Source organism: Somniosus microcephalus, unplaced genomic scaffold, assembly GCF_052327205.1.
Source record: "Somniosus microcephalus isolate GS21.2 unplaced genomic scaffold, FLI_Smic_1.0 unresolved_chr7, whole genome shotgun sequence".
Taxonomy (NCBI): domain Eukaryota; kingdom Metazoa; phylum Chordata; class Chondrichthyes; order Squaliformes; family Somniosidae; genus Somniosus; species Somniosus microcephalus.
Genome location: NW_028225185.1, coordinates 4,890,705 through 4,916,129, shown reverse-complemented (window position 1 = coordinate 4,916,129; position 25,425 = coordinate 4,890,705). Strand labels below are relative to the sequence as shown.

The window sequence follows — 25,425 nt, the reverse complement described above, 5'->3', positions numbered from 1 at the left end:
AGAGATAGGGAGGGGTGTAGAGGCTGGAGGAGGTTACAGAGATGGGGGGGTGTAGGGGCTGGAGGGGGTTACAGGGATGGGGAGGGGTGTGGGGCTGGAGGAGGTTACAGAGATAGGGAGGGGTATAGGGCTGGAGGAGGTTACAGAGATAGGGAGGGGTATAGGGCTGGAGGAGGTTACAGAGATAGGGAGGGGTGTAGGGGCTGGAGGAGGTCACAGAGATAGGGAGGGGTGTGGGGCTGGAGGAGGTTACCGAGATGGGGAGGGGTGCAGGGGCTGGAGGGGGTTACAGAGATAGGGAGGGGTGTAGGGGCTGGAGGAGGTTACAGAGATAGGGAGGGTTGTAGGGGCTGGAGGAGGTTACAGAGATAGGGAGGGGTGTAGGGCTGGAGGGGGTTACAGAGATAGGGAGGGGTGTAGGGGCTGGAGGGGGTTACAGAGATAGGGAGGGGTGTAGGGGCTGGAGGAGGTTAGAGATAAGGAGGGGTGTAGGGCTGGAGGGGGTTACAGAGATGGGGAGGGGTGCAGGGGCTGGAGGGGGTTACAGAGATAGGGAGGGGTGTAGGGGCTGGAGGAGGTTACAGAGATAGGGAGGGTTGTAGGGGCTGGAGGAGGTTACAGAGATAGGGAGGGGTGTAGGGCTGGAGGGGGTTACAGAGATAGGGAGGGGTGTAGGGGCTGGAGGAGGTTAGAGATAAGGAGGGGTGTAGGGCTGGAGGGGGTTACAGAGATGGGGAGGGGTGTAGGGCTGGAGGAGGTTACGGAGATAGGGAGGGGTGTGGGGCTGGAGGAAGTCACAGAGATAGGGAGGGGGGGCGAGGAGGCCATGGAGGGGATTTGGAAACGAGGATGAGAATTTTGAAATCGAGGGGTTGCCGGACCGAGAGCCAATGGAGGTCAGCGAGCACAGGGGGCGGGGGGCGGTGATGGGTGAACGGGACTTGGGGCGAGTCAGGACAAGAGCAGAGTTTTGGATGACCTCAAGTTTACGGAGGGTGGAATGTGGGAGGCCAGCCAGAAGTGGGTTATAACAGTCGGGTCTAGAGGTGACAAAGATAACCCTGGGTGGCTGGGGGGGGGGGGGCGGTGGGGGAGTTGGGGAGAATTTTTTCTTTACACACAAAGTTGTTGCGATCTGGAACGCGCTGCCTGAAAGGGCGGTGGAAGCAGATTCAATAGTAACTTTCAAAAGATAAATATTTGAAGGGAGGAAAATTTGCAGAGCTGTGGGGAAAGAGCAGGGGGGAGTGGGACTAATTGGAGAGCTCGTTCAAAGAGCCGGCACAGGCACGATGGGCCGAGCGGCCTCTTTCTGTGCTGTGAAATTCTGTGGTTTGTTTACAAAGCGCAGTGTCATTTAGGAAAGGGAAATACCAGCTTGTTAAAGGGGACCCACTGTGGGTTTTCTGGGGAGGAGGAGACAGGTTGTAAAGTGGACGAGGCTGGGTACACACACACACTCGCACACAGTCGGTTCTCACAGAGCTGTACGGGAACAGCCGAATCCGGGAAACCGCCAAAAGAAAGGAGAAGACGGTTGCCTGATTCCTTAGCGAAAGGGTGCAGGGGTCGCGGGCTGTCTAGCGCGAAGCTGCCGCGGGCAATATCCAGCTGGCAAGCATCCCGTTGTCAGTCACTCAACCCGCACAACTCAGCAAGGATCAAAGAGAACGCTGCACACGGCAGGACGGCCGGCTCGGATGGGAATTAAATTGGCTTCAAACCTTCGAAAATACGATTCTGTCCGTCCCCAGTCTCCGCAGGGATATGGGTGGTCCCAGGCTCGGGTGCTGGCCTGTGCCAAGTACGATGAATAGTGACATGAATCATTCATTCATGAAAGAAAGACTTATGAAATAATGCTGAGCGGCCTGCGGGTGGCGCTGTCCAGGGAGAGTATAAATACTCGGGCACGAGCCCAGCTTGCGCAGGACATTCCTTAACAGGAACTAGTGAAGGACACAACTAGACCTCCATGTTGTAAAACAGTTGATTAAAGCTTTGTTTAACGCTTAGACCAAGTGCCTCGTAGTTTTCTTACTGTGTCAAATAGTTGGTGGGAACAATTGGCCGCCCGGGACCCTGGAGGGGTGAGGAGGAGGGAGGGGAAGGGAATCAGCTGGGGTCCCATTCCAAGACATTATCAAGCGACACCCTGGACAGCACATGTCCTTTTGCCAGGGTCCAATAGGTCCTTTCAGTCTGTCGCTTCGTGTCCGTGCAAGTTCCGCTCAGACATCTGGCGGAGACACTGGGAACCACTCGGACTGAACACGGCCGGGTAGTGTCATCACTCAGAGGACGAGACAGATACAAGAGAAATGGGACTGTAAGGCTGTACAATTCCATCCCCAGTGGCCACGGGTGCGGGGATCGGTGCTGGGTCCCTTGCTGTTTGTAGTGTACATTAATGATTTAGATATGAATGTAGGAGGTATGATCACTAAGTTCGCAGATGACACGAAAATTGGTGGAGTGGTAAATAGTGAGGAGGGAAGCCTCAGGCTACAGGACGATATAGACGGGATGGTCAGATGGGCAGAACAGTGGCAAATGGAATTTAACCCTGAAAAGTGTGAGGTGATGCATTTTGGGAGGACTAACAAGGCAAGGGAATACACAATGAATGGTAGAACTCTAGGAAGGACAGAGGATCAGAGGGACCTTGGTGTGCATGTACATAGATCCCTGAAGGCAGCAGGACAGGTAGATAAGGTGGTTAAAAAGGCATATGGGATACTTGCCTTCATTAGCAGAGGCATAGAATATAAAAGCAGGGAGGTTATGATGGAGCTGTACAAAACGCTAGTTAGGCCACAGCTGGAATAGTGTGTGCAGTTCTGGTCGCCACACTATAGGAGGGATGTGATTGCATTGGAGAGGGTGCAGAGGAGATTCACCAGGATGTTACCTGGGCTGGAGCGCTTCAGCTATGAAGAGAGACTGGACAGGCTGGGGTTGTTTTCCTTAGAGCAGAGAAGGCTGAGGGGGGACCTGATTGAGATGTACAAAATTATGAGGGGCATAGATAGGGTAGATAGAAAGGAACTTTTCCCCTTAGTAGAGGGGTCAATAACCAGGGGGCATAGTTTCAAGGTAAGGGGCGGGAGGTTTAGAGGGGATTTGAGGAAAAACTTTTTCACCCAGAGGGTGGTTGGAGTCTGGAACTCACTGCCTGAAAGGGTGGTAGAGGCCGGAACCCTCACAACATTCAAGAAGCATTTAGATGAGCACTTGAAACGCCACAGCATACAAGGCTACGGACCAAGTGCTGGAAAATGGGATTAGAATAGACGGGGCTTGATGGCCGGCGCGGACACGATGGGCCGAAGGGCCTCTTTCTGTGCTGTATAACTCTATGAGATGCAGGAAGGATGTTCCCGAAGGCCGGGGAGTCCAGAGCCAGGGGTCACAGTCTAAGGATAAGGGGTAAGCCATTTAGGACTGAGATGAGGAGGAATTTCTTCACCCAGAGAGTGGTGAACCTGTGGAATTCTCTACCACAGAAGGCAGTAGAGGCCAATTCATTAAATATATTCAAGAAAGAGTTGGATATATTTCTTAAGGCTAAAGGGATCAAGGGATATGGGGAGAAAGCAGGGACAGGGTACTGAATTTGGATGATCAGCCATGATCGCATAGTCTGTCCAGTGCGGTTAGAATTTTATAAGTTTCAATGAGATCCCTTCTCATTCTTCTAAACTCTTGCGAGTACAAGCCCAATCGACCCAATCTCTCCTCATACGTCATTCCTGCCATCCCAGGTGTCAGCCTGGTGAATCTTCGCTCCACTCCCTCCATGGCAAGAACATCCTTCCTCAGATAAGGCGACCAAAACTGCACACAGTACTCAAGGTGTGGTCTCACCAAGGCCCTGTACAACTGCAGCAAGACATCCTTGCTCCTGTACTCGAACCCTCTTGCTACAAAGGCCAACATACCATTTGCCTTAACCGCCTGCTGCACCTGCATGCTTACCTTCAGCGACTGGTGCACAAGGACACCCAGGTCTCGTTGCACTTCCCCTTCCCCCAATCTATTGCCATTCAGATAATAATCTGCCTTCCTGTTTTTGACACCAAAGTTGATAACCTCGCATTTATCCACATTATACTGCATCTGCCAAGCATCTGCCCAATCACCCAACCTGTCCAAATCATACTGGAGTTTCTCAGCATCCTCCTCACAGCACACATGCCCACCCAGCTTTGTGTCGTCTGCAAACTTGGAGATAAACGGTGTAAGGGTAGGAATAGACTGGGTGTTGGGCGGTTCCACGTTTCCCCAGAGAGCAGCGAGTCTCTGGAACGTGTTGCTGGCTGGTGAGATGGGCGCCGCCCCTCTGTACACCTTTGAGGGGGAGCCGGAGCGGTTCCTGACGGGGGGCAGAGGTCGTATCGCAGAGAAGGCGAGCGTCTTTACAGATCACACTTGGTCCGTGAGATCGCCTGGAGTGGTTTCGAGAGGCTCATCAATCGAGTTCAGGCCCCCAACTCCCAACACACGTCTCCAATCAAAACGCCCCATTTTAACCTACTCTGCCACCCAGTCTCCGAGTCCGACAGCTTCTCATTCCCCGCTCCCCTGTCTCCGGTTCAGTCAAGCGGCCCGCGCTGCACCTTGCTTTTTTCAATGACCTAGAACACGGAGTAACCCATAAATCAAACGCAGTTTAAAAACTCAAGCTATTAATTCATTCTGGTCTTAACCGTTCTAGCACTCGCTGCCCTTGTCCCGATGGGGCACTCTTAACGCTGTTCCTATAACTTAACGAGTACAGGATCCCCTTTTCACCTTCCAATCTCTGTCGTTCATTGCACACTGCCGGCCTTGGTTTGGTCACAGCTCCCTGGCTAATAGAGAGATCCCATCTTTGGGTTGGCTGCGCTGAGAGTTGGTTAGACGCAGACAGAGGCGGGGGTATTGTAGTCAGAGGGTTGTGGGTTACAGCCCCACCGTCAGGACTTGTGCGCCTGATCTCAGGCCAACGCTTCTTCAGGTAGGACATTAATCCGTCTGTTCAGGTGGCCATTACACTGTACCGGGAAGGGTTGGGATACCAAAAGGATGAGACCAAATGGGTTGATGTGCCTTCTCCATCTTGCGGATATTGTTCGAATGAGGTGCCGCTCCCTTTCTCTTAAAAAAGAGTGGCACCTCTACTCCTTCCGTCTTTCGGATGAGACGTTAAACCGAGGCCCCCGTCTGCTCTCCCGGGTGGATGTAAAAGATCCCACGGCCACTATTGGAAGAAGAGCCGGGGGAGTTCTCCCCGGTGTGCTGGGGCCAATATTTATATAAGAACATAAGAATTAGGAGGAGGAGTCGGCCATTCGGCCCCTCGAGCCTGCTCCGCCATTCAATAAGATCACAGAATCTACAGTGCAGATAGAGGCCATTTCGGCCCATCGAGCCTGCACCGACACATATCCCACCCTATCCCTGTAACCCCACGTATTTAATCCCCTAACACTAAGGGTCAATTTATCACAGCCAAATCAACCGAACCTGCACATCTTTGGACTGTGGGAGGAAACCGGAGCACCCGGAGGAAACCCACGCAGACACAGGGAGAATGTGCAAACTCCACACAGACAGTCGCCTGAGGCCAGATTTGAACCCGGGTCCCTGGCGCTGTGAGGCAACAGTGCTAACCACTATGCCACCGTGCCCCCATGGCTGATCTGATCCTAACCTCAATCTACGATCACTCTCCATCCCACCCAAACCCATGTGATCTCCCGGGAGAGGCGAAAAACCAGATTTAAAAAAAACCAATGAGATAAAAAAAAAACAATGATAAAAAAAAAACCCTCAATCAACATCACTAAAACAGATTGTGGTAAACCACTGTTTGTATTCCACTGTGTACATGCCTGGACATGCCTCGGCTGACTCCTCCCACAAGTCCTAGTATAAAGATGACTGCTCCCCAGCCCTTTGTATTTCTGGACCGGTCGACCACTCGAGGCAGACCTTCATTCTTTTGTTAATAAAAGCCTTTAGTTACTCTCTTAACTCTCAGTCTTTTATGAGTAATTGATAGCGCATCAATTTTATTAACAAAATTTTTATAATGGAGAAGATCCTCACACCAGCATGCCTGGACTTAGATCATCGGGAGGCGGACTCATCCACCAAGTTTACTCACTGGCTTAAGTGTTTCGAAAAATTCCTGACCGCCTCCGCAGCAATCAAATCGGACGAGGACAAACTGGATGTCCTGACCTCCAAAGTGAACCACCGAGTGTACTCGGTCATCCAAGACGCGACCTCGTACGCGGACGCTATCAAGCTCCTCAAGGACCAGTACACGCGCCCAGTGAACGAAGTGTACGCCAGGCACCTTCTGGGGAGTCGTAAACAACAACCTGGGGAATCGACCGTGGAATACCTTCAGGCACTGTCTGTGCTTGGCCGGGCCTGTGGTTGTAAGGATGTAAAGGCCGCCGTGTACACAGAGGAACTTATCCGGGACGCTTTTGTAGCGGGCCACAGATCCAATTACACCCGACAGCGACTGTTGGAGCAGAGTGACCTCGACCTCAACAAGGCCTCTGAACTCGCACTATCACTGGATGCAGCCTACCGGGGCATGGATGCCTACTCCTCTGCACCGTGGACGCCGCGGGGAATGACAGCCTGGGACACGGTAGGACCGCCTCATAGCGCCGTGCCACCCCAGCCACACCCCAGCAACCGCCCAACTACCGCAGCAGTGTCCCAAGGCCAGACAGCAGTGCCCCAGGGCCAGAAATGCTACTTCTGTGGCCAGGCAAAACACCCCAGAGCGCGCTGCCCGGCGAAAAACGCGATCTGCTCGGGCTGCGGGAAGAAGGGACACTACGCTAGCGTCTGCAGGGCCAAAGCCACCCTGAAACCCAGCAGCGCCGCGTGTGGGCCATGCGGACCGCCATCTTGGGCCTCCCCGGCCATGTGCGAACCACCGGTACAGCAGCCATTTTGGACGCCTCCAGCCACATGGGGATCATGGACGCCGCCATCTTGGACGACAGCCGGAACGCAGCAGGCCCCCAACACCGCCTCATCTGATACCCGCAGCGACACACCGACCCCTACGCTGGCATCCGTTACACTGGACCAAGCGAGACCGCACCAGCTGGCCAGTTCCACAATGGACGTTAAGGTAAATGGTCACGATACAATCTGCCTTTTTGACTCTGGGAGCACGGAGAGCTTCATCCACCCCGACACGGTGCGGCGTTGCTCTCTCCCAGTCCTGCCTGCGCACCAGCGGATTTCTATGGCCTCCGAGTCCCAGTCGGCGGACATCGGCGGCTACTGCGTGGTGACACTCGTAGTAGACGGGACTGTGTACGATCATTTTAAACTTCTGGTCCTGCCCGACCTCTGCGCTGCCGTCCTGCTGGGGTTAGATTTTCAGTGCCACCTTAAAAGTGTTACGATGGCGTACGGTGGACCCCTACCCCCACTCACAGTCCGCAGCCAGCAGCTTCCAAATTGCCCGCCGCGCACCAGGTGCAACCTCTCCACACTCAGAGTCACCACCCCCCCACTGTTTGCTAACCTCACCCCCGACTGTAAGCCCATCGCCACAAAGAGCAGGCGATACAGTGCCGGGGACAGGGTTTTCATTAAAACCGAAGTGGAGCGGCTCCTGAAGGAAGGGATTATTGAGGGCAGCACCAGCCCCTGGCGAGCCCAGGTTGTGGTCGTTAAGACCGGCGAGAAGCAGCGCCTTGTCATCGACTACAGCCAGACAATAAATCGCTACACCCTGCTGGACGCCTACCCACTCCCCCGCATAGCTGATATGGTCAACCAGATCACGCAGTACCGCGTCTTCTCGACCATTGACCTGAAATCAGCGTACCACCAGCTCCCTATCCGCCCTGAGGACCGCCAGTATACTGCCTTTGAGGCAAACGGCCGCCTCTATCACTTCCTTAGGGTTCCCTTTGGCGTCACCAACGGGGTCTCCGTCTTCCAAAGGGAGATGGACCGGATGGTAGATCAAAATGCGTTGCAGGCCACTTTCCCATATCTGGACAATGTGACCATCTGCGGCCGTGACTTGCAGGACCATGGCGCAAACCTCGAAAAATTCCTCCGCACCGCCCAACTCCTGAACCTGACATATAACAAGGAGAAGTGCATATTCCGCACAAACCGCCTCGCCATCCTTGGCTGTGTTGTGGAACACGGAGTCATCGGCCCCGACCCCGACCGGATGCGTCCCCTTATGGAACTCCCACTGCCCCACGGCCCTGAAGAGGTGCCTAGGGTTTTTCTCCTATTACGCCCAGTGGGTCCCCTACTATGCGGACAAGGCCCGTCCGCTGATCAAGTCCACCTCTTTTCCCTTGACGGCAGAGGCCCGCTTAGCCTTCCACCGTATCAAGGAGGACATTGCCAATGCCACCATGCACGCAGTGGACGAATCCATCCCCTTCCAGGTGGAAAGCGACGCGTCCGACTTTGCCCTGGCCGCTACCCTCAATCAGGCGGGGAGACCCGTGGCCTTCTTTTCACGAACCCTCCAAGGCCCGGAGACCAGACACTCCGCTGTTGAGAAGGAGGCCCAGGCGATTGTGGAGGCTGTGCGTCATTGGAGGCACTACCTGGCCGGAAAACGATTTACCCTGCTCACTGACCAGCGTTCAGTTGCTTTCATGTTTAACAACAAGCAGAGGGGCAAAATCAAAAATGACAAGATCTTGAGGTGGAGAATTGAACTTTCCACCTACAATTACGAGATCTTGTACCGGCCCGGGAAGCTCAATGAACCCCCGGATGCGCTATCGCGTGGCACCTGCGCCAGCGCGCAGATCGATAGATTGCGGGCCCTCCACAATGACCTCTGCCACCCGGGGGTCACCAGGTTCTTCCACTTCATCAAGGCCCGCAACCTGCCTTACTCTATTGAGGAGGTCAGGACCATGACCAGGAACTGCCAAGTCTGCGCTGAGTGCAAACCGCACTTTTATAGACCAGACAGGGCCCACCTGATAAAAGCCACTCGCCCCTTCGAGCGCCTGAGCGTTGATTTTAAAGGGCCTCTCCCCTCCTCCGACCGCAATGTGTACTTCCTCAATATTATTGATGAGTACTCCCGTTTCCCGTTCGCCATCCCCTGCCCGGACATGACCAGTGCCACGGTCATTAAATGTCTGAACGACCTCTTCACCCTGTTAGGTTTCCCCAGCTATATCCATAGCGACCGGGGCTCATCGTTTATGAGCGACGAACTCCGTCAGTACCTGTTAACTAGGGGTATTGCCACAAGCAGGACCACCAGTTACAACCCCCGGGGGAACGGACAGGTGGAAAGAGAAAATGCGACAGTTTGGAAGGCCGCCCTGCTAGCCTTAAAGTCTAGGGGCCTTCCAACCTCCCGCTGGCAGGATGTGCTCCCCGATGCGCTCCACTCTATTCGGTCACTGCTCTGCACTGCCACTAACGCCACCCCTCATGAGAAAATGTTTGTCTTCCCAAGGAAGTCCACATCGGGGACAGCGCTACCGCCATGGCTGACGTCCCCAGGGCCGGTCCTGCTGAGAAGACACGTGAGGACCCATAAAACGGACCCCCTGGTCGAGAGGGTCGACCTCCTCCACGCCAACCCCCAGTATGCTTACATTGCATACCCGGACGGGCGGGAGGACACAGTCTCCATAAGAGACCTTGCACCCTCGGGGGCCGCAGTAACCCACTACTCACTACCACCCCCCCCCACGATCCGATATCCAGCCCCAGCAGACGGCAGGCCTGGGCCCCGCGACCCGCTCGACATCTACGAGGACGACACGCCTGTGCCACAGCCTACGCAGGACTCGACGCCGGAAGCTCCACTACCCCTGCCGTCGCCACGCCGATCACAGCGGCAGACAAGACCTCCGGAGAGACTCCAATACACTAACTTTTAATACACTTCACCCCGCCGGACTCAATTTTAAACAAGGGGTGAATGTGGTAAACCACTGTTTGTATTCCATTGTGTACATGCCTGGACATGCCTCGGCTGACTCCTCCCACAAGTCCTAGTATAAAGGTGACTGCTCCCCAGCCCTTTGTATTTCTGGACCGGTCGACCACTCGAGGCAGACCTTCATTCTTTTGTTAATAAAAGCCTTTAGTTACTCTCTTAACTCTCAGTCTTTTATGAGTAATTGATAGCGCATCACAGATGATCTGGTCATTATCACATTGCTGTTTGTGGGAGCTTGCTGTGTGCAAATTGGCTGCCGCGTTTCCTACATTACAACAGTGACCACACTTCAAAAAGTACTTCATTGGCTGTGAAGCGCTTTGGGACGTCCTGAGGTGGTGAAAGGCGCTGGAGAAATGGGAGTCTTTTGAAAGGGGTGGTGCCTCTGCTCCTCCCTCCTTCAGGACACCCTGGGTGAAAGAAGGAATTCACAGCACGGGCGAAACACTCAACTATACATTCCATTTAATAGGCGTTAACTCATTCGGATCCCGAGAGAGAAAGGGAGAGGGGGGGCGGGGGGGGGGAGAGAGAGAGGGGGAGAGCGCGAGAGCGGGGAGAGAAAGGGAGAGAGAGAGGGGGGGGAGAGGGGAGAGAGAGCGCAAGAGGGGGGAAAGAGAGAAAGGGAGAGAGAGCGAGAGAGAGGGGGGGGAAAGAGAGAAAGGGAGAGAGAGAGAGAGCGCGAGAAAGGGAGAGAGAGGGGGATGCCCAACCCGCACAGGGAGCCGCCTTCCCGAGGCGGGAAGGGGGTTAGTGCCAATTAACTGCCTGTTAACAGGTAGTTAACAGGCAGTTTTTAGCCTAATCCCTATTTTTTAATCGCTGAAGTGTGGGATTCCCGACGGCTCCAAACCACGCCAAGTTAGAGGAGGCGGGCCGTCGGGCTGAAGGACTTGGAGGGGTCGAGATGTCCGGTGTTCAGGTGAGTGATGGGTGCATGAGTGCAGAGGTAAGTGTGTTTGGTGTGTCTAAAGTGTTTAAAGAAGTTTAATTACCTTTACAGCCTTCCTTCCTTCAGGTCTCGGGAGTCCCTCATCTCACCGGCACAGAAAGCAGAATGGCCGCGAGCTGTCAAAAGTTCCAGCATTCAGCTTTCTGTTCCGGAGAGATCTCTAAATCATCCTGGCAGGAAGGAATTAACTTGGAGTACAGATTGTCAGTGTTTGACAGCTTCAAACAGCTGTCAAACGCTGATATTTCATCTGTCAAAAGGTCTTCACAGAATCACAGAAACCCCACAGTGCAGATAGAGGCCATTTCGGCCCATCGAGCCTGCACCGACACATATCCCACCCGATCCCCGTAACCCCTACACCAACACATATCCCACCCTATCCCCGTAACCCCACGTATTTAATCCCCCTAACACTAAGGGTCAATTTATCACAGCCAATCAACCTAACCCGCACATCTTTGGACTGTGGGAGGAAACCGGAGCACCCGGAGAAAACCCACGCAAACACGGGGAGAATGTGCAAACTTCACACAGACAGTCGCCCGAAGCCGGATTCGAACCCGGGTCCCTGGCGCTGTGAGGCAACAGTGCTAACCACTATGCCACCGTGCTGCCCGTCAAATGAAATGTCAATCTGTGACGGCACCTGTTGCCAGGTGGCCCTTAATTGGCCTGCTGAGTCCGCTGGGCGGGCTCAACAAGGTCAATCAAGGGAAAATCGCGTGGGTTGGCCACAACTCGATGGAGGCGGGACTACAGCCCCGAAAGTTGTAGTCCCGCCTCCTGTATCAAAATCCAGCCCAACATCTCAGGAGCCCGTCGAATGGAGAGCCAAACTAGACGTCCCATGAGAAGCTTTTCCTCGTCACACGAAAGTAGCAGTGACAGCATCACTGGCCTGAACCATCAGAGCTGTTTCCCCCCCACTGAAATGGAGAAAACAAGGAATCATAGACTAATTTTTTGCATTTCCGTCACTCAAATTAAAAATCGGAAGAATAAAATATTCGAGAGAGAGTAAAACTCAAATTTCAACGATTTTGTGAAATACAGGAAACTTTGTGATATCTGGCACCGACGGGACCGAGCTGGTGCCGATCTATCAAAACTGCCGGACAAACCAGCGTTAATGTTGAAGCGTACGGAGGTTTTCATCTCCATATCCGACAACAAACACTGTTGCTTAGCAACAGCTTCTAAACAGTCGGCCCGTACCTTGGAAGCGTCTCTGTAGCTTAGCAACAGCTTCAGAGAGACTTTGCAGAGCCTGACTGTTGGAAAAAAAAAAGCCACGAGAAGAAAAAAAAACTAACAAAACGGCTCCTGATTTCTGCCGGTGGATCGAGGTTTCCGGACATACAACCTCCGGATAAACCAAACTTTCCTGTATTAATCCGTCATCCCCAACCTTCAGAAGACTAAATGGATGAATAAAATCCTGGCCTTTCTTCCAAATCCCCCGATTATTATTTCTCAACATTTTATTGCGGCCTTAAGTCTTGTTCAAGGAGTGACACGAGGATGAAGAGAAATTCCTGAAACATAAAATTTTGAAAGGGAATTCCTGAAAGATCAGAATAAAAGGGTGGGAGGCAGAAACTGAAGATATTAACTAAAAGAATTCCAGAACCCACAATAAAATCGCTCAAAAACTTGGCAACAAAAGTCTCAATTAAAACAAAGACCGGAAGAAGATGGGTCCAGACAGGAGAATACAACTCAAATCATGTCTTGGCAATACTGCTACCCCTGCAGACAGGCTCATCCTCCCCAGCATAAACACAGGGGCACATTCATTATATCAACGACAGAGGGTGGGAAAGTGTAAAGGGAGCTTTACTCTGTATCTAACCCGTGCTGTACCTGCCCTGGGAGTGTTTGATGGGGACAGTGTAGAGGGAGCTTTACTCTGTATCTAACCCGTGCTGTACCTGCCCTGGGAGTGTTTGATGGGTCAGTGTAGAGGGAGCTTTACTCTGTATCTAACCCGTGCTGTACCTGCCCTGGGAGTGTTTGATGGGACAGTGTAGAGGGAGCTTTACTCTGAATCTAACCCGTGCTGTACCTGCCCCGGGAGTGTTTGATGGGGACAGTGTAGAGGGAGCTTTACTCTGTATCTAACCCGTGCTGTACCTGCCCTGGGAGTGTTTGATGGGACAGTGTAGAGGGAGCTTTACTCTGTATCTAACCCGTGCTGTACCTGCCCTGGGAGTGTTTGATGGGGCAGTGTAGAGGGAGCTTTACTCTGTATCTAACCCGTGCTGTACCTGCCCTGGGAGTGTTTGATGGGACAGTGTAGAGGGAGCTTTACTCTGTATCTAACCCGTGCTGTACCTGCCCTGGGAGTGTTTGATGGGACAGTGTAGAGGGAGCTTTACTCTGTATCTAACCCGTGCTGTACCTGCCCTGGGAGTGTTTGATGGGACAGTGTAGAGGGAGCTTTACTCTGTATCTAACCCGTGCTGTACCTGCCCTGGGAGTGTTTGATGGGGCAGTGTAGAGGGAGCTTTACTCTGTATCTAACCCGTGCTGTACCTGCCCTGGGAGTGTTTGATGGGACAGTGTAGAGGGAGCTTTACTCTGTATCTAACCTGTGCTGTACCTGCCCTGGGAGTGTTTGATGGGACAGTGTAGAGGGAGCTTTACTCTGTATCTAACCCGTGCTGTACCTGCCCTGGGAGTGTTTGATGGGACAGTGTTGAGGTCAGACACGAGATGCAGAAATCCAACACATTAAAAAAAAAGAGAAGTGCGGGGAAGCAAAGAATCCAAATCTTTTTGCTCATTCAGGAATCATCAGGTTCGAGAATGACATGGGATTTTAAAAAACTCCAAACACATTTCTGATATTCCACGAATTTAGGGATTTCTTTCCTTAGAGACCAAACCTACGACTAAAGTCGAGATTGCCACCTTCCGCACCCGATTGGGGAACTGCACGGGTTAATCTCTGTGAAGATCGCGAGGGATCCCCGCCGTTACAGAAGGGTGAAGGAGTCGCGGCCGCAGTCAGCGGAGTCCGAGCCGAGGTGGGGGGGGGGGGGGGCAATTACCAGACATGGGGGATTTGAAAGCCCGAGCCACTCGCGTTTTGTAGCCGCCGCAGGACCACAAATTTCACCCGAGGATGCGCTTTACTGTGGAGCCCCTGTGGAGTGGGGTTTTATTTTTATTTTTTTCCAGGCTTCTGGAACAGGGCTCCCTGCACGTCACGCCTTGTGTCTGCTACTTCCTGGTCCCAACAGACACAGCTTTAGATTAAAAAGAAAGGAGGGGAAGGGGAGGGCAGCGAGGAACAGGACGTCAAGCAGCTTCCCGTCAGCTTACCAGAGATTAAATTACTCCCCCACCCCCCCCCAAATTCTACTCACTCTTTAAAATCTCCATCATTAGGCTTTGATCGAAGCAAGAGATCCCGTTTCTAGTGTTTATTCCTTGCCATTCTGACGAGGCACAGACTTCACAAGCTGCACTTCCTCCTTGCTCTCTGCTGCCCAGCCGTTCCCCTACACCTCCCACGTTTCTCCAGAAACTGGCTCCGCAGGCTCTGACATCATTCATCCCCGGCAGCAACCTCCTTTCATTTCTTTTTTTTTCTTCTTCTTCTCCTCCTCTCCTCCCCCCGCCCCCTCCTCTCTTAGAATTGCCAGCGAAAAATATCCCAAACGGCACAATCGAAATGCCAGGGGAAGGGAGGAGAGCTTGCCGAGGGAGATGTCTAAACAAAGGAAGTTACCTCTCACCCTCGCCACATTAATTGCAGAGAAGGAACAGTCATCGACTTGGGTGTGTTTGTTTTAAAGTGGCACTGCAACGGATCGCAATGCCCCGGAGCTAGACTTGGTGGAGGAGAGGAACCAGGAGGGTGCGGAGGAGAGTTTATTTTGCTCTGATCTGAAAGCTGCCTGGAAGAGCGGTGGAAGCAGATTCAATAATAACTTGCAAAAGGGAATTGGATGAATACTTGAAGGGGAAAAATACAGGGCTGTGGGTGAAAGAGCGGAGGGGGGGGGGGGGGGGGCGCGTGGGACTAATTGGAGAGCTCTTTCAAAGAGCCGGCACAGGCTTGATGGGCCGAATAGGCTCTTCCTGTGCTGTAACATTCTATGACTCATGGATAGGAGTCGTACCTGCATTCTCAGGCGCACGAAGGGTGTGAGAAGCAGCCTCCTCTCAGAAAGATTCTGTACTGGCCAGGTCACTGCCACCATGTCATAGTTTCAAGGTAAGGGGCAGGAGGTTTAGAGGGGATTTGAGGAAACACTTTTTCACCCAGAGGGTGGTTGGAGTCTGGAACTCACTGCCTGAAAGGGTGGTAGAGGCAGGAACCCTGGAATACTGCGTGCAGTTTTGGTTTCCATATTTAAGAAAAGATATACTTGCTCTCGAGGCGGTTCAGAGAAGGTTCACTCGGTTGATTCCGGAGATGAGGGGGTTGACGTATGAGGAAAGGTTGAGTAGGTTGGGCCTCTACTCATTGGAGTTCAGAAGAATGAGAGGCGATCTTATCGAAACATATAAGATTGTGAAGGGGTTGGATCGGGTGGATGCAGTGAGGATGTTTCCACTGATGGGTGAGACTTGAACTAAGGGGCATAATCTTAGAATAAGGGGCTGCCCTTTCAAAACTGAGATGAGGAGAAACTTCTTCACTCAGAAGGTAGTAAATCTATGGAATTTGCTACCCCAGAGAGCTGTGGAAGCTGTGACATTAAATAAATTTAAAACGGAGATAGACAGTTTCCTAGCAGATAAGGGAATTAGGGGTTACGGGGAGAGGGCAGGGAAGTGGACGTGAGTCTAGGTTCGGATCAGCCATGATCCTATTGAATGGCGGAGCAGGCCCGAGGGGCCGTATGGCCTACTCCTGCTCCTACTTCTTATGTTCTCACAACATTCAAGAAGCATTTAGATGAGCACTTGAAACGCCACAGCATACAAGGCAACGGACCAAGTGCTGGAAAGTGGTATTAGAATAGATCGGGCTTGATGGTCGGTGTGGACACGATGGGCCGAAGGGCCTCTTTCTGTGCTGTATGACTCTATGGGGGAAAAATTCAGTTGTTTGCGCCTCCCGATAGCGCCTTAAGAGGGCGCTAATGGGGGGCAAAGCAACTCGCGCCCGGGCGCGGCGATGTTTGCGCCGCTCGCGAAATTAACTAGACATTTTGCGGCGGCGCTAAACACTACCGCCACGATCTCCTGCGCCGGCAGATCGTGACGTCAGTCGAGTGCGCAATGCCCGGTAGCGCCCCCGGACCGCATATTGAGTGGCGCCCCCTGCCTTACCGCCTGCCGCTAGTAACGACAGGTTGAGGGGAGCGTTATGCTGTCAGAAAGGGACTGGGGGAGCGCTATTTAAAGGCGGCCGCTTCCTGCCTTTTTTTGTCGGTGACATTTTTGCTCCACGCAGTCTGAGAGAGAGAGAGAGAGAGAGAGAGAGAGAGAGAGAGAGAGAGAGAGAGAGAGAGAGAGAGAGACTTCTGGAGAGATTCAACGCTGTGTGAAGGGGTTTTGGGTACTGAGCAGCACTTTGCAGGTTTATTTTGATTTGACCTTCCTTGTATCGATTTAGAAGAGACTGTGGGGGCTGCACTCTGGGCTCTTTCCCTGGGCCTCTCCATTGTTCTTTCCAGCAGATTTGATGTACAGGTCTCTCCAGGCCGAGATTCAAGGCTGCAATGAGCAGGGTGTGGATGGAGAGCAAGATCGACCCTCCCCTTTAAGAACTGGCCGGCGCCAGTGTGTCTGTGTTCCATTGCTGACTGACATAACATGAGCTTCGCTAGCGCTCTGAGGTAGCGCCTTGCTCCTCGGCGTTAGCGCCTTAAGAGAGTTGTGTAACGCCTGATTTAGCGCTCCAATCACCTCCAGGGGCGATAGAAGCCAAGTTTGCAGTCGGAGGCGATAATTAGCGCCAGGCGCTAATCTTTGCGCCCGGCCGATAATTGCGCCCCAAATGGGGCGAGCTGAATTTCTCCCCCGGTGACTCCTCGCTCTCTCCCCTCTTCAGCTATGAAGAGAGACTGGACAGGCTGGGGTTGTTTTCCTTAAAGCAGAGAAGGCTGAGGGGGGGCCTGATTGAAGTGTACAAAATTATGAGGGGCATAGATAGGGTAGACAGACAGGAACTTTTCCCCTAGGGGGCATAGTTTCAAGGTAAGGGGCAGGAGGTTTAGAGGGGATTTGAGGAAAAAAAAATTCACCCGGAGGGTGGCTGGAATCTGGAACTCACTGCCTGAAAGGGTGGTAGAGGCAGGAACCCTCACAACATTCAAGAAGCATTTAGATGAGCACTTGAAACGCCATTGCATACAAGGCTACGGACCAAGTGCTGGAAAATGGGATTAGAATAGACGGGGCTTGATGGCCGGTGCGGACACGATGGGCCGAAGGGCCTCTTTCTGTGCTGTATAACTCTAGGGGCTGGATTTTGTCAATGGGGACGTGATGGAGGAGGGACTCCCACTTTTTGGGTTGTAGTCCCGCCTCCATCGACTTGTGGCCAACCCACGCTATTTTCCCTTGATTGACCTTGTTGAGCCCACCCAGCGGGCTCAGCAGGCCAATTAAGGGACACCCGGTTACAGGTGATGTCAGGGATTGACATTTCATCTGTCAAGAGCTTTTGACAGATGAAATATCAGCGTTTGACAGCTCTATGAAGCTGTCAAACACTGACAATCTGACTTCTAACTTGAGTCCTTCTACTCAGACTCAGTTAGAAATCTCTCCAGGACAGAAAGCTGAATGCTGCAGCGTTTGACAGCTTGCGGCCATTCTGCTTTCTGTGCCGGCGAGATGAGGGGCCCCAGAGACCTGAAGGAAGGAAGGCTATAAAGGTAAGTAGAACTTATTTAAACACTTTACACACACCAAACACACTTACCTCTGCACTCATGCACCCATCACTCACCTGAACATCTCGAACCCTCCAAGACCTTCAGCCCGACGGTCCGCCTCGCTAACTTGGCGTGGTTTGGAGCCGTCGGGCAGCCTACACTTAAGGGCTAAAAATAGGGATTAGGCTAAAAACTGCCTGTTAACTACCTGTTAACTGGCAGTTAATTGGCACTAATCCCCTTCCCGCCTCGGGGAGGCGGCGGCTCCCAGCACAGGTCGGGTACCCGCCTCCTGGGAAACGGGCATGGAGGTGGGAAGGGTTCGTGCTCCCCGATTCTGCGATTTTCCCCCCACTCCTGCCTCCAAGCCCGCCTCCACGGGGCTTGGAAATTCGAGCCCTATGACTCTATGTCCGAATAGCTCCTTGCACAGCACAGTGTCAAATTTCTGTCTGATTTACATTTCTGTGAAGCACCTCGACATGTTAAAAGGCACTGTGTCAGTGCAACTGTAGCCCGGAAATGAGCCATCTCTTTCAGGAGAGGAGGATACTAGACACGGGGATGTACCAGGAGTTTTTTTTGGGGGGGGAGGGGGCGGAGGTGTAAACAATAGCTGGGAGCGAGCGCAAGGCTTTAATTGAGCCTGATGATTCACGCACGGCACACCACAAGCTCAAACCACTGTCAATTGGGGCTGTCATGAGCAGCAGGTAAACAACACACACTTCAGGGCCTTTGAAACTGAGAGAAACCGCCCGAGGGGGAGGGCGCGCGGAGAAATGCAAGAGGAAGAAAATCAGACACTACGTCGGTGTGGGGGCGAGCTGGCTAAAGTAGATTGGGAAGCTACATTAAAAGGTTATGACTGTGGCCGAGCAATGGCTAGCATTTAAAGAATTTATACATCATTTACAACAAATACACATTCCTTTAAGGCACAAAAACCCCACAGGAAAAAAAAGAGGTCCAACCGTGGCTAACAAGAGAAGATAAAGATAGCACTAGATCAAAGGAAGAGGCTTATAATGCTGCCAAAAAGAGTAGTAAGCCTGAGAATTGGGAGGATTTTAGAATTCAGCAAAGGAGGACCAAGAAATTGATAAAGAAAGGGAAAATAGAATGAGAGTAAACTAGCGAGAGACATAAAAACAGACTGCAAAAGCTTCTATAGGTATGTAAAAAGGAAAAGATTAGCGAAATTAAATGTGGGTCCCTTACAGGCCGAGACAGGAGAAATTATAATGGGGAATAAGGAAATGGCAGAGAAATTAAACAAATACTTTGCGTCTGTCTTCACTGAAGACGCAAAAAACTTGCCAGGAATAGTGGAGAACCAAGGCTCTAGCGAGAATGAGGAACTGAAAGATATTAGTATTAGTAAAAAAGTAGCACTGGAGAAATTAATGGGACTGAAAGCCGATAAATCCCCTGGACCAGATGGTCTCCATCCTCGGGTTTTGAAAGAGGTGGCTAGAGAGATAGTGGATGCATTGGTTGTCATTTTCAAAAACTCCATAGATTCTGGAACAGTTCCTGAGGACTGGAAGGTAGCAAATGTAACCCCACTATTTAAGAAAGGAGGGAGAGGGAAAACGGGGAATTACAGACCAGTTAGCCTGACATCAGTAGTGGGGAAAATGCGACAACCTATTAATAAAGATGTGGTAACAGGGCACTTAGAAAATAATAATAGGATTGGGCAGAGTCAACATGGATTTATGAAAGGGAAATCATGTTTGACAAATCTGTTAAGAGTTTTTTGAGGTTGTAACTAGCAGGATAAGGGCGAATGCCTTCTGAAAATCCAAATACACCACATCTACCAGTAGATGTGGTGTATTTGGATTTTCAGAAGGCATTCGATAAGGTGCCACACAAGAGGTTATTAAACAAAATTAGGGCTCATGGGATTGGGGTTAATATACTAGCATGGATTGAGGATTGGTTAACGGACAGAAAACAGAGAGTAGGAATAAACGGGTCATTTTTGGGTTGGCAGGCTGTAACTAGTGGGGTACCGCAAGGATCAGTGCTTGGGCCTCAGCTATTCACAATCTACATCAATGATTTGGATGAGGGGACCAAATGTAATATATCCAAGTTTGCTGATGATACAAAGCTGGGTGGGAATGTAAGTTGTGAGGAGGATGCAAGGAGGCTTCAAGGGGATAGAGACAAACTAAGTGAGTGGGCAAGAACATGGCAAATGGAATATAATGTGGAGAAATGTGAAGTTATCCACTTTGGTAGAAAAAATAGAAAAGCAGAGTATTTTTTAAATGGTGAGAGATTGGGAAATGTTGGTGTTCAGAGGGACCTGGGTGTCCTTGTACATGAATCACTGAAAGTTAACATGCAGGTACAGCAAGCAATTAGGAAAACAAATGGTATGTTGGCCTTTATTACAAGAGGATTTGAGTATAAGAGTAAAGACGTCTTACTGCAATTATATAGGGCCCTGGTGAGACCACACCTGGAGTATTGTGTACAGTTTTGGTCTCCTTACCTAAGGAAGGATATACTTGCCATAGAGGGAGTGCAACGAAGGTTCACCAGACTGGTTCCTGGGATGGGGGGATTGTCCCATGAGGAGAGATTGAGTAGACTAGGCCTATATTCCCTGGAGTTTAGAAGAATGAGAGGGGATCTCATTGAAACATACACAATTCTTACAGGGCTTGACAGGGTAGATGCTGAGAGGCTGTTTCCCCCTGGCTGGGGAGTCTAGAACCAGGGGTCACAGTCTCAGGATAAGGGGTTGGCCATTGAGGACTGAGATGAGGAGGAATTTCTTCACTCAGAGGGGGGGTGAATCTTTGGAATTCTCTGCCCCAGAGGGCTGTGGAGGCTCAGTCGTTAAGTATATTCAAGGCTGAGATCGGTAGATTTTTGAATATTAAGGGAATCAAGGGATATGGGGATAGTGCGGGAAAGTGGAGATGAGATAAAAGATCAGCCATGATCTCATTGAATGGCGGAGCAGGCTCGAGGGGCCGTATGGCCGACTCCTGTTCCTATTTCTTAATAAAATTTGCAGGGCTGTGGGGAAAGAGCAGGGGGGAGTGGGACTAATTGGAGAGCTCTTTCAAAGAGCCGGCACATGCACGATGGGCCGAATGGCCTCCTTCTGTGCCGCGCGGTTCCATGTTCGGTTGTAAAGGCCTCCTTGTTCAAATACCACACACACACACCCGCCCCCCGCCTTGGCAATGCCAGGGTCCCCGACCACACCAGTCTCATTATCAGCAGCTTGATGTGTCTGGACACTGGGGTATTTAGGAATTTCACCGTCATTCCTCACAGCAACAGATCGCCTGCTTTTCAAGGTTACAGAAATAATTACTCCTTAAGCTCCAACACAGATTGCATCAGTGGAAAGGCCACTCGCAGGGGGGGGGGGAGGGGGGGGTGGCCCAGTGAAAGTTTCAATGGGCTCGGGGGACAGACAGGCTGAAGCATAAGTCGTTGGACAGGATTACAAACTCTGCAGCCGGGCGGCACGGAATGGGAGGAACAGCGAGCGTCCCTGAGGGTGGGGGACAGACCGTGGAGAGAGAGAGAGAGAGAGAGAGAGAGAGTGTTTGCACAGGGGAATCGTGCAGGCCAATTCAAGAGGGAACAAAAGCCAAGTACAGGAAACTCTTTTTTATCCGGCACCTGATGCCGGTTTATCAAAAAGTCCGGATTACAGAGAGGTATAGTAAAAGGTACGAGAGCCCCGTACACGGCCACAGATCCAGGCGTCCCTGTTGCATAGCAACAGGTGCAGGAACCCCGGTTACACGGCCACAGATCCAGGAACGGCCACCAATATGAAGTAAAACTTACCTGAACCTACTCCTGAATTTTGCTGGTTAATAGAGATTTCGGGTTATTTAGGTGCCAGTAAATCGAGAGTTTCCTGTACAAGACCATCTTAAGATCGGTGTTTGGGGGATTCTTATTCCAGCAAGAGTCAGTTGGGAAGGGAGCGGGTTAAAAAAAAAACACGAAACAGCGCCAAAGCTTCCTTGTTAACCGTCTAAAAGCGCACAGCATTTACAGATCAGTTTAATAACTGCTACAGATTGAGCAAGATTACCTGCGATGTACTTTCGGGGCCGAATAGAAGTTTTATTGCCTCGAGGGGCCTGTTGCGTTAATACAAAGATGCTGAGAAACACAGAAAATGAAAGCTTGCTGCGCGTGGATTGAATGCAGTCATGAGCATAGAAACATAGGAGCAGGAGTCGGCCATTCGGCCCCTCGAGCCTGCTCTGCCATTCAATATGATCATGGCTGATCCTCTATCTCAATACCATATTCCCGCTCTCTCCCCATACCCCTTGATGCCTTTTGTGTCTAGAAATCTATCGATCTCCTTCTTCAATATATTCAGTGACTTGGCCTCCACAGCCTTCTGTGGTAGAGAATTCCACAGGTTCACCACCCTCTGAGTGAAGACATTTCTCCTCATCTCAGTCCTAAATGTCCTACCCCGTATCCTGAGACTGTGACCCCTCGTTCTCGAGTCCCCAGCCAGGGGAAACATCCTCCCTGCATCCAGTCTGTCTAGCCCTGTCAGAATTTTATACGTTTCAATGACATCCCCTCTCATTCTTCTAAACTCTAGTGAATACAGGCCTAGTCGACCCAATCTCTCCTCATACGACAGTCCTGCCATCCCAGGAATCAGTCTGGTGAACCTTCGCTGCACTCCCTCTATGGCAAGTATATCCTTTCTTAGGTAAGGAGACCAAAACTGCACACAGTACTCCAGGTGTGGTCTCACCAAGGCCCTGTATAACTGGAGTAAGACATCCTAGCTCCTGTACTCAAATCCTCTTGCAATAAAGGCCAACATACATAGAAATATAGAAGATAGGAGCAGGAGTAGGCCATTCGGCCCCTCGAGCCTGTTCCACCATTTAATGAGATCATGGCTGATCATCCAAATTCAGTACCCTGTCCCTGCCTTCTCCCCATATCCCTTGATCCCTTTAGCCTTAAGAAATATATCTAACTCCTTCTTGAATATATTTAATAAGTTGGCCTCAACTGTCTTCTGTGGTAGAGAATTCCACAGGTTCACCACTCTCTGGGTGAAGAAATTCCTCATCTCAGTCCTAAATGGCTTACCCCTTATCCTTAGACTGTGACCCCTGGTTCTGGACTCCCCCGCCATCGGGAACATCCTTCCTGCATCTAGTCCTTAGAATTTTATAAGTTACAATGAGATCCCCTCTCATTCTTCTAAACTCCAGCGAATAGAAGCCTAATCGACCCAATCTCTCCTCATACGTCATTCCTGCCATCCCAGGTATCAGTCTGGTGAATCTTCGCTGCACTCCTTCCATGGCAAGAACATCCTTCCTCAGATAAGGCGACCAAAACTGCACACAGTACTCCAGGTGTGGTCTCACCAAGGCCCTGTATAACTGTAGTAAGACATCCTTGCTCCTGTACTCAAATCCTCTTGCAATGAAGGCCAACAGACCATTTGCCTTCCTAACTGCTTGCAGCACCTGCATGTTTGCTTTCAGTGACTGGTGTACAAGGACACCCAGGTCCCTCTGTACATCAGCATTTCCCAATCTCTCACCATTTAAATAATACTCTACCTTTCTGTTTTTCCTACCCAAGTGGATAACTACACATTTATCCACATTATACTGCATCTGCCATGTATTTGCCCACTCGCTCAACTTGTCTAAATCGCCTTTATTCCAGCAAGAGGCAGTTGGGAAGGGAGCGGGTTAAAAAAAAAACACGAAACAGCGCCAAAGCTTCCTTGTTAACCGTCTAAAAGCGCGCAGCATTTACAGGTCAGTTTAATGACTGCTAAAGAACGAGCAAGATTACCTGCGATATACTTTCGGGGCCGAACGACAGAAGTTTTATTGCCTCGAGGGGACCGTTGCGTTAATACAAAGACGTTGGAGAAACACAGAAAATGAAAGCTTGCTGCCCGTGCACTGAATGCAGCCACGAGCAGCCTGGGTGTGGGAGGCAGTGGTTCCGTCTCCAGGCTGGGCTGGTGCCCGTGCTCATGCTCCAGTCAAGCCTCCGAACAGGATCAGCTGAAGCGTGGAGCTGAGGCACGGCTGGCCCGCAGCAGGGAGTGCTGCTCCGACACCTGGGGGGGGGGCGACACGGCTAGGGGTACGATTCTTGCCTACAGATGCCCGCTCCCTTCCCCTGGGCGCCCGTGTCTGAAAGCACGGCTGCTCAACCAGTGACTGCAGCACCGAGTAATGCCGCGTCCCCTACATTATTACAGCTACGGAACTTCAAACGTACTTCATTGGCTGTGAAGCGCTTTGGGCCGTCCTGAGGTGGTGAAAGGCGCTGGAGAAATGAGAGTCTTTCTCTCCCTCTCTTTCTCCAGCACCTTTCACCATCTCAGGACATCCCAAAGCGCTTTGTTATAAATCTCATCATTCATCAAGAAACTACTCGTGAAATAACGCAGGACAGCCAGCTGGTGGCGCCGTCCAAGGAGTAGAAATACTCGGGCGTCGGCCCCAGCTTTCCAGAGACAGTTTGTAAGACAAGGAACTAGTGATGTACAACTAGACCTCCATGTTTTGAAACAAGTTGATTAAAGCCTTGCTTTATACTCGAACCAAGTGCGTAGTGAGTTTTATTACGTCACGCTTTACAGCCAATGAAGTACTTTTTTTGAAGTGTGGTCACTGTTGTAATGTAGCAAACGCGGCAGCCAATTTGCGCACAGCAAGCTCCCACAAACAGCAATGTAATAATGACCACATCATCTGTTTTTAGTGATGTTGGTTGAGGGATAAATATTGGCCCCAGGACACCGGGGAGAACTCCCCCCTGCTCTTCTTCCAACAGTGGCCGTGGCTTAACGTCTCACCGGAAAGACTTTCCCGATTAGGAGACGATGCGATGAACCTTCATGTTGGCAGAGCGAGGGTGCAGGGAGGTGGGAGTGTGTGTCGGGCGGTGGGATCGGGAAATCAGAAGGGAAAGTTCAGAGGAGCACTGACCTTTTTCTGAAAAAATCGAGAGGCGAGGCACGCGCGCAGGGACAGAACGCAAACTACAAAGCCCAACGCCGCAGCTTTGAACTCAAAGTGGAAGAGAAGGTTCGAGACTTCAAACACATTCTGAGGAACGCTGCACATCAACCGAATTATAATTAATTTAACCCACAGAGCACCTGACTCGACATTTACTGAATAAGATTGGGTGCACCAGCAGTCCTCAGCCCCACTCCAGAGACTTCAGCACAGAAATCCAGGCCGACACTCCCAGTGCAGTACTGAGGGAGCGCCGCACTGTCGGAGGGGCAGTACTGAGGGAGCGCCGCACTGTCGGAGGGGCAGTACTGAGGGAGCGCCACACTGTCGGAGGGGCAGTACTGAGGGAGCACCACACTGTCGGAGGGGCGGGTACTGAGGGAGCGCCGCACTGTCGGAGGGGCGGTACTGAGGGAGCGCCGCACTGTCGGAGGGGCAGTACTGAGGGAGCGCCACACTGTTGGAGGGGCAGTGCTGAGGGAGCACCACACTGTCGGAGGGGCGGTACTGAGGGAGCGCCGCACTGTCGGAGGGGCGGTACTGAGGGAGCGCCACACTGTCGGAGGGGCAATACAGAGGGAGCACCGCACTGTCGGAGGGGCGGTACTGAGGGAGCGCCACACTGTCGGA

At 51.6% G+C, this 25,425-nt stretch overlaps 1 protein-coding gene across 4 annotated transcripts in view; it reads right to left on the bottom strand.

Annotated features, from left to right (window-relative positions):
- LOC147086417 (zinc finger protein 687-like) overlaps positions 1-25,425 on the bottom strand; it is a 72,505-nt gene that overhangs the window by 30,181 nt on the left and 16,899 nt on the right. The window contains exon 1 of one of the 4 annotated variants that reach the window (XM_085978521.1): positions 14,297-14,674. The exons of 2 other annotated variants lie outside the window; for them this stretch is intronic. In XM_085978521.1, coding sequence (XP_085834647.1) covers positions 14,297-14,486 — 190 coding nt within the window. In that variant the 5' untranslated portion in view covers positions 14,487-14,674. Of the gene's footprint in view, positions 1-14,296; positions 14,675-25,425 lie in introns of those variants that run through there. One more of the 4 variants, XM_085978518.1, reaches the window with a different exon arrangement.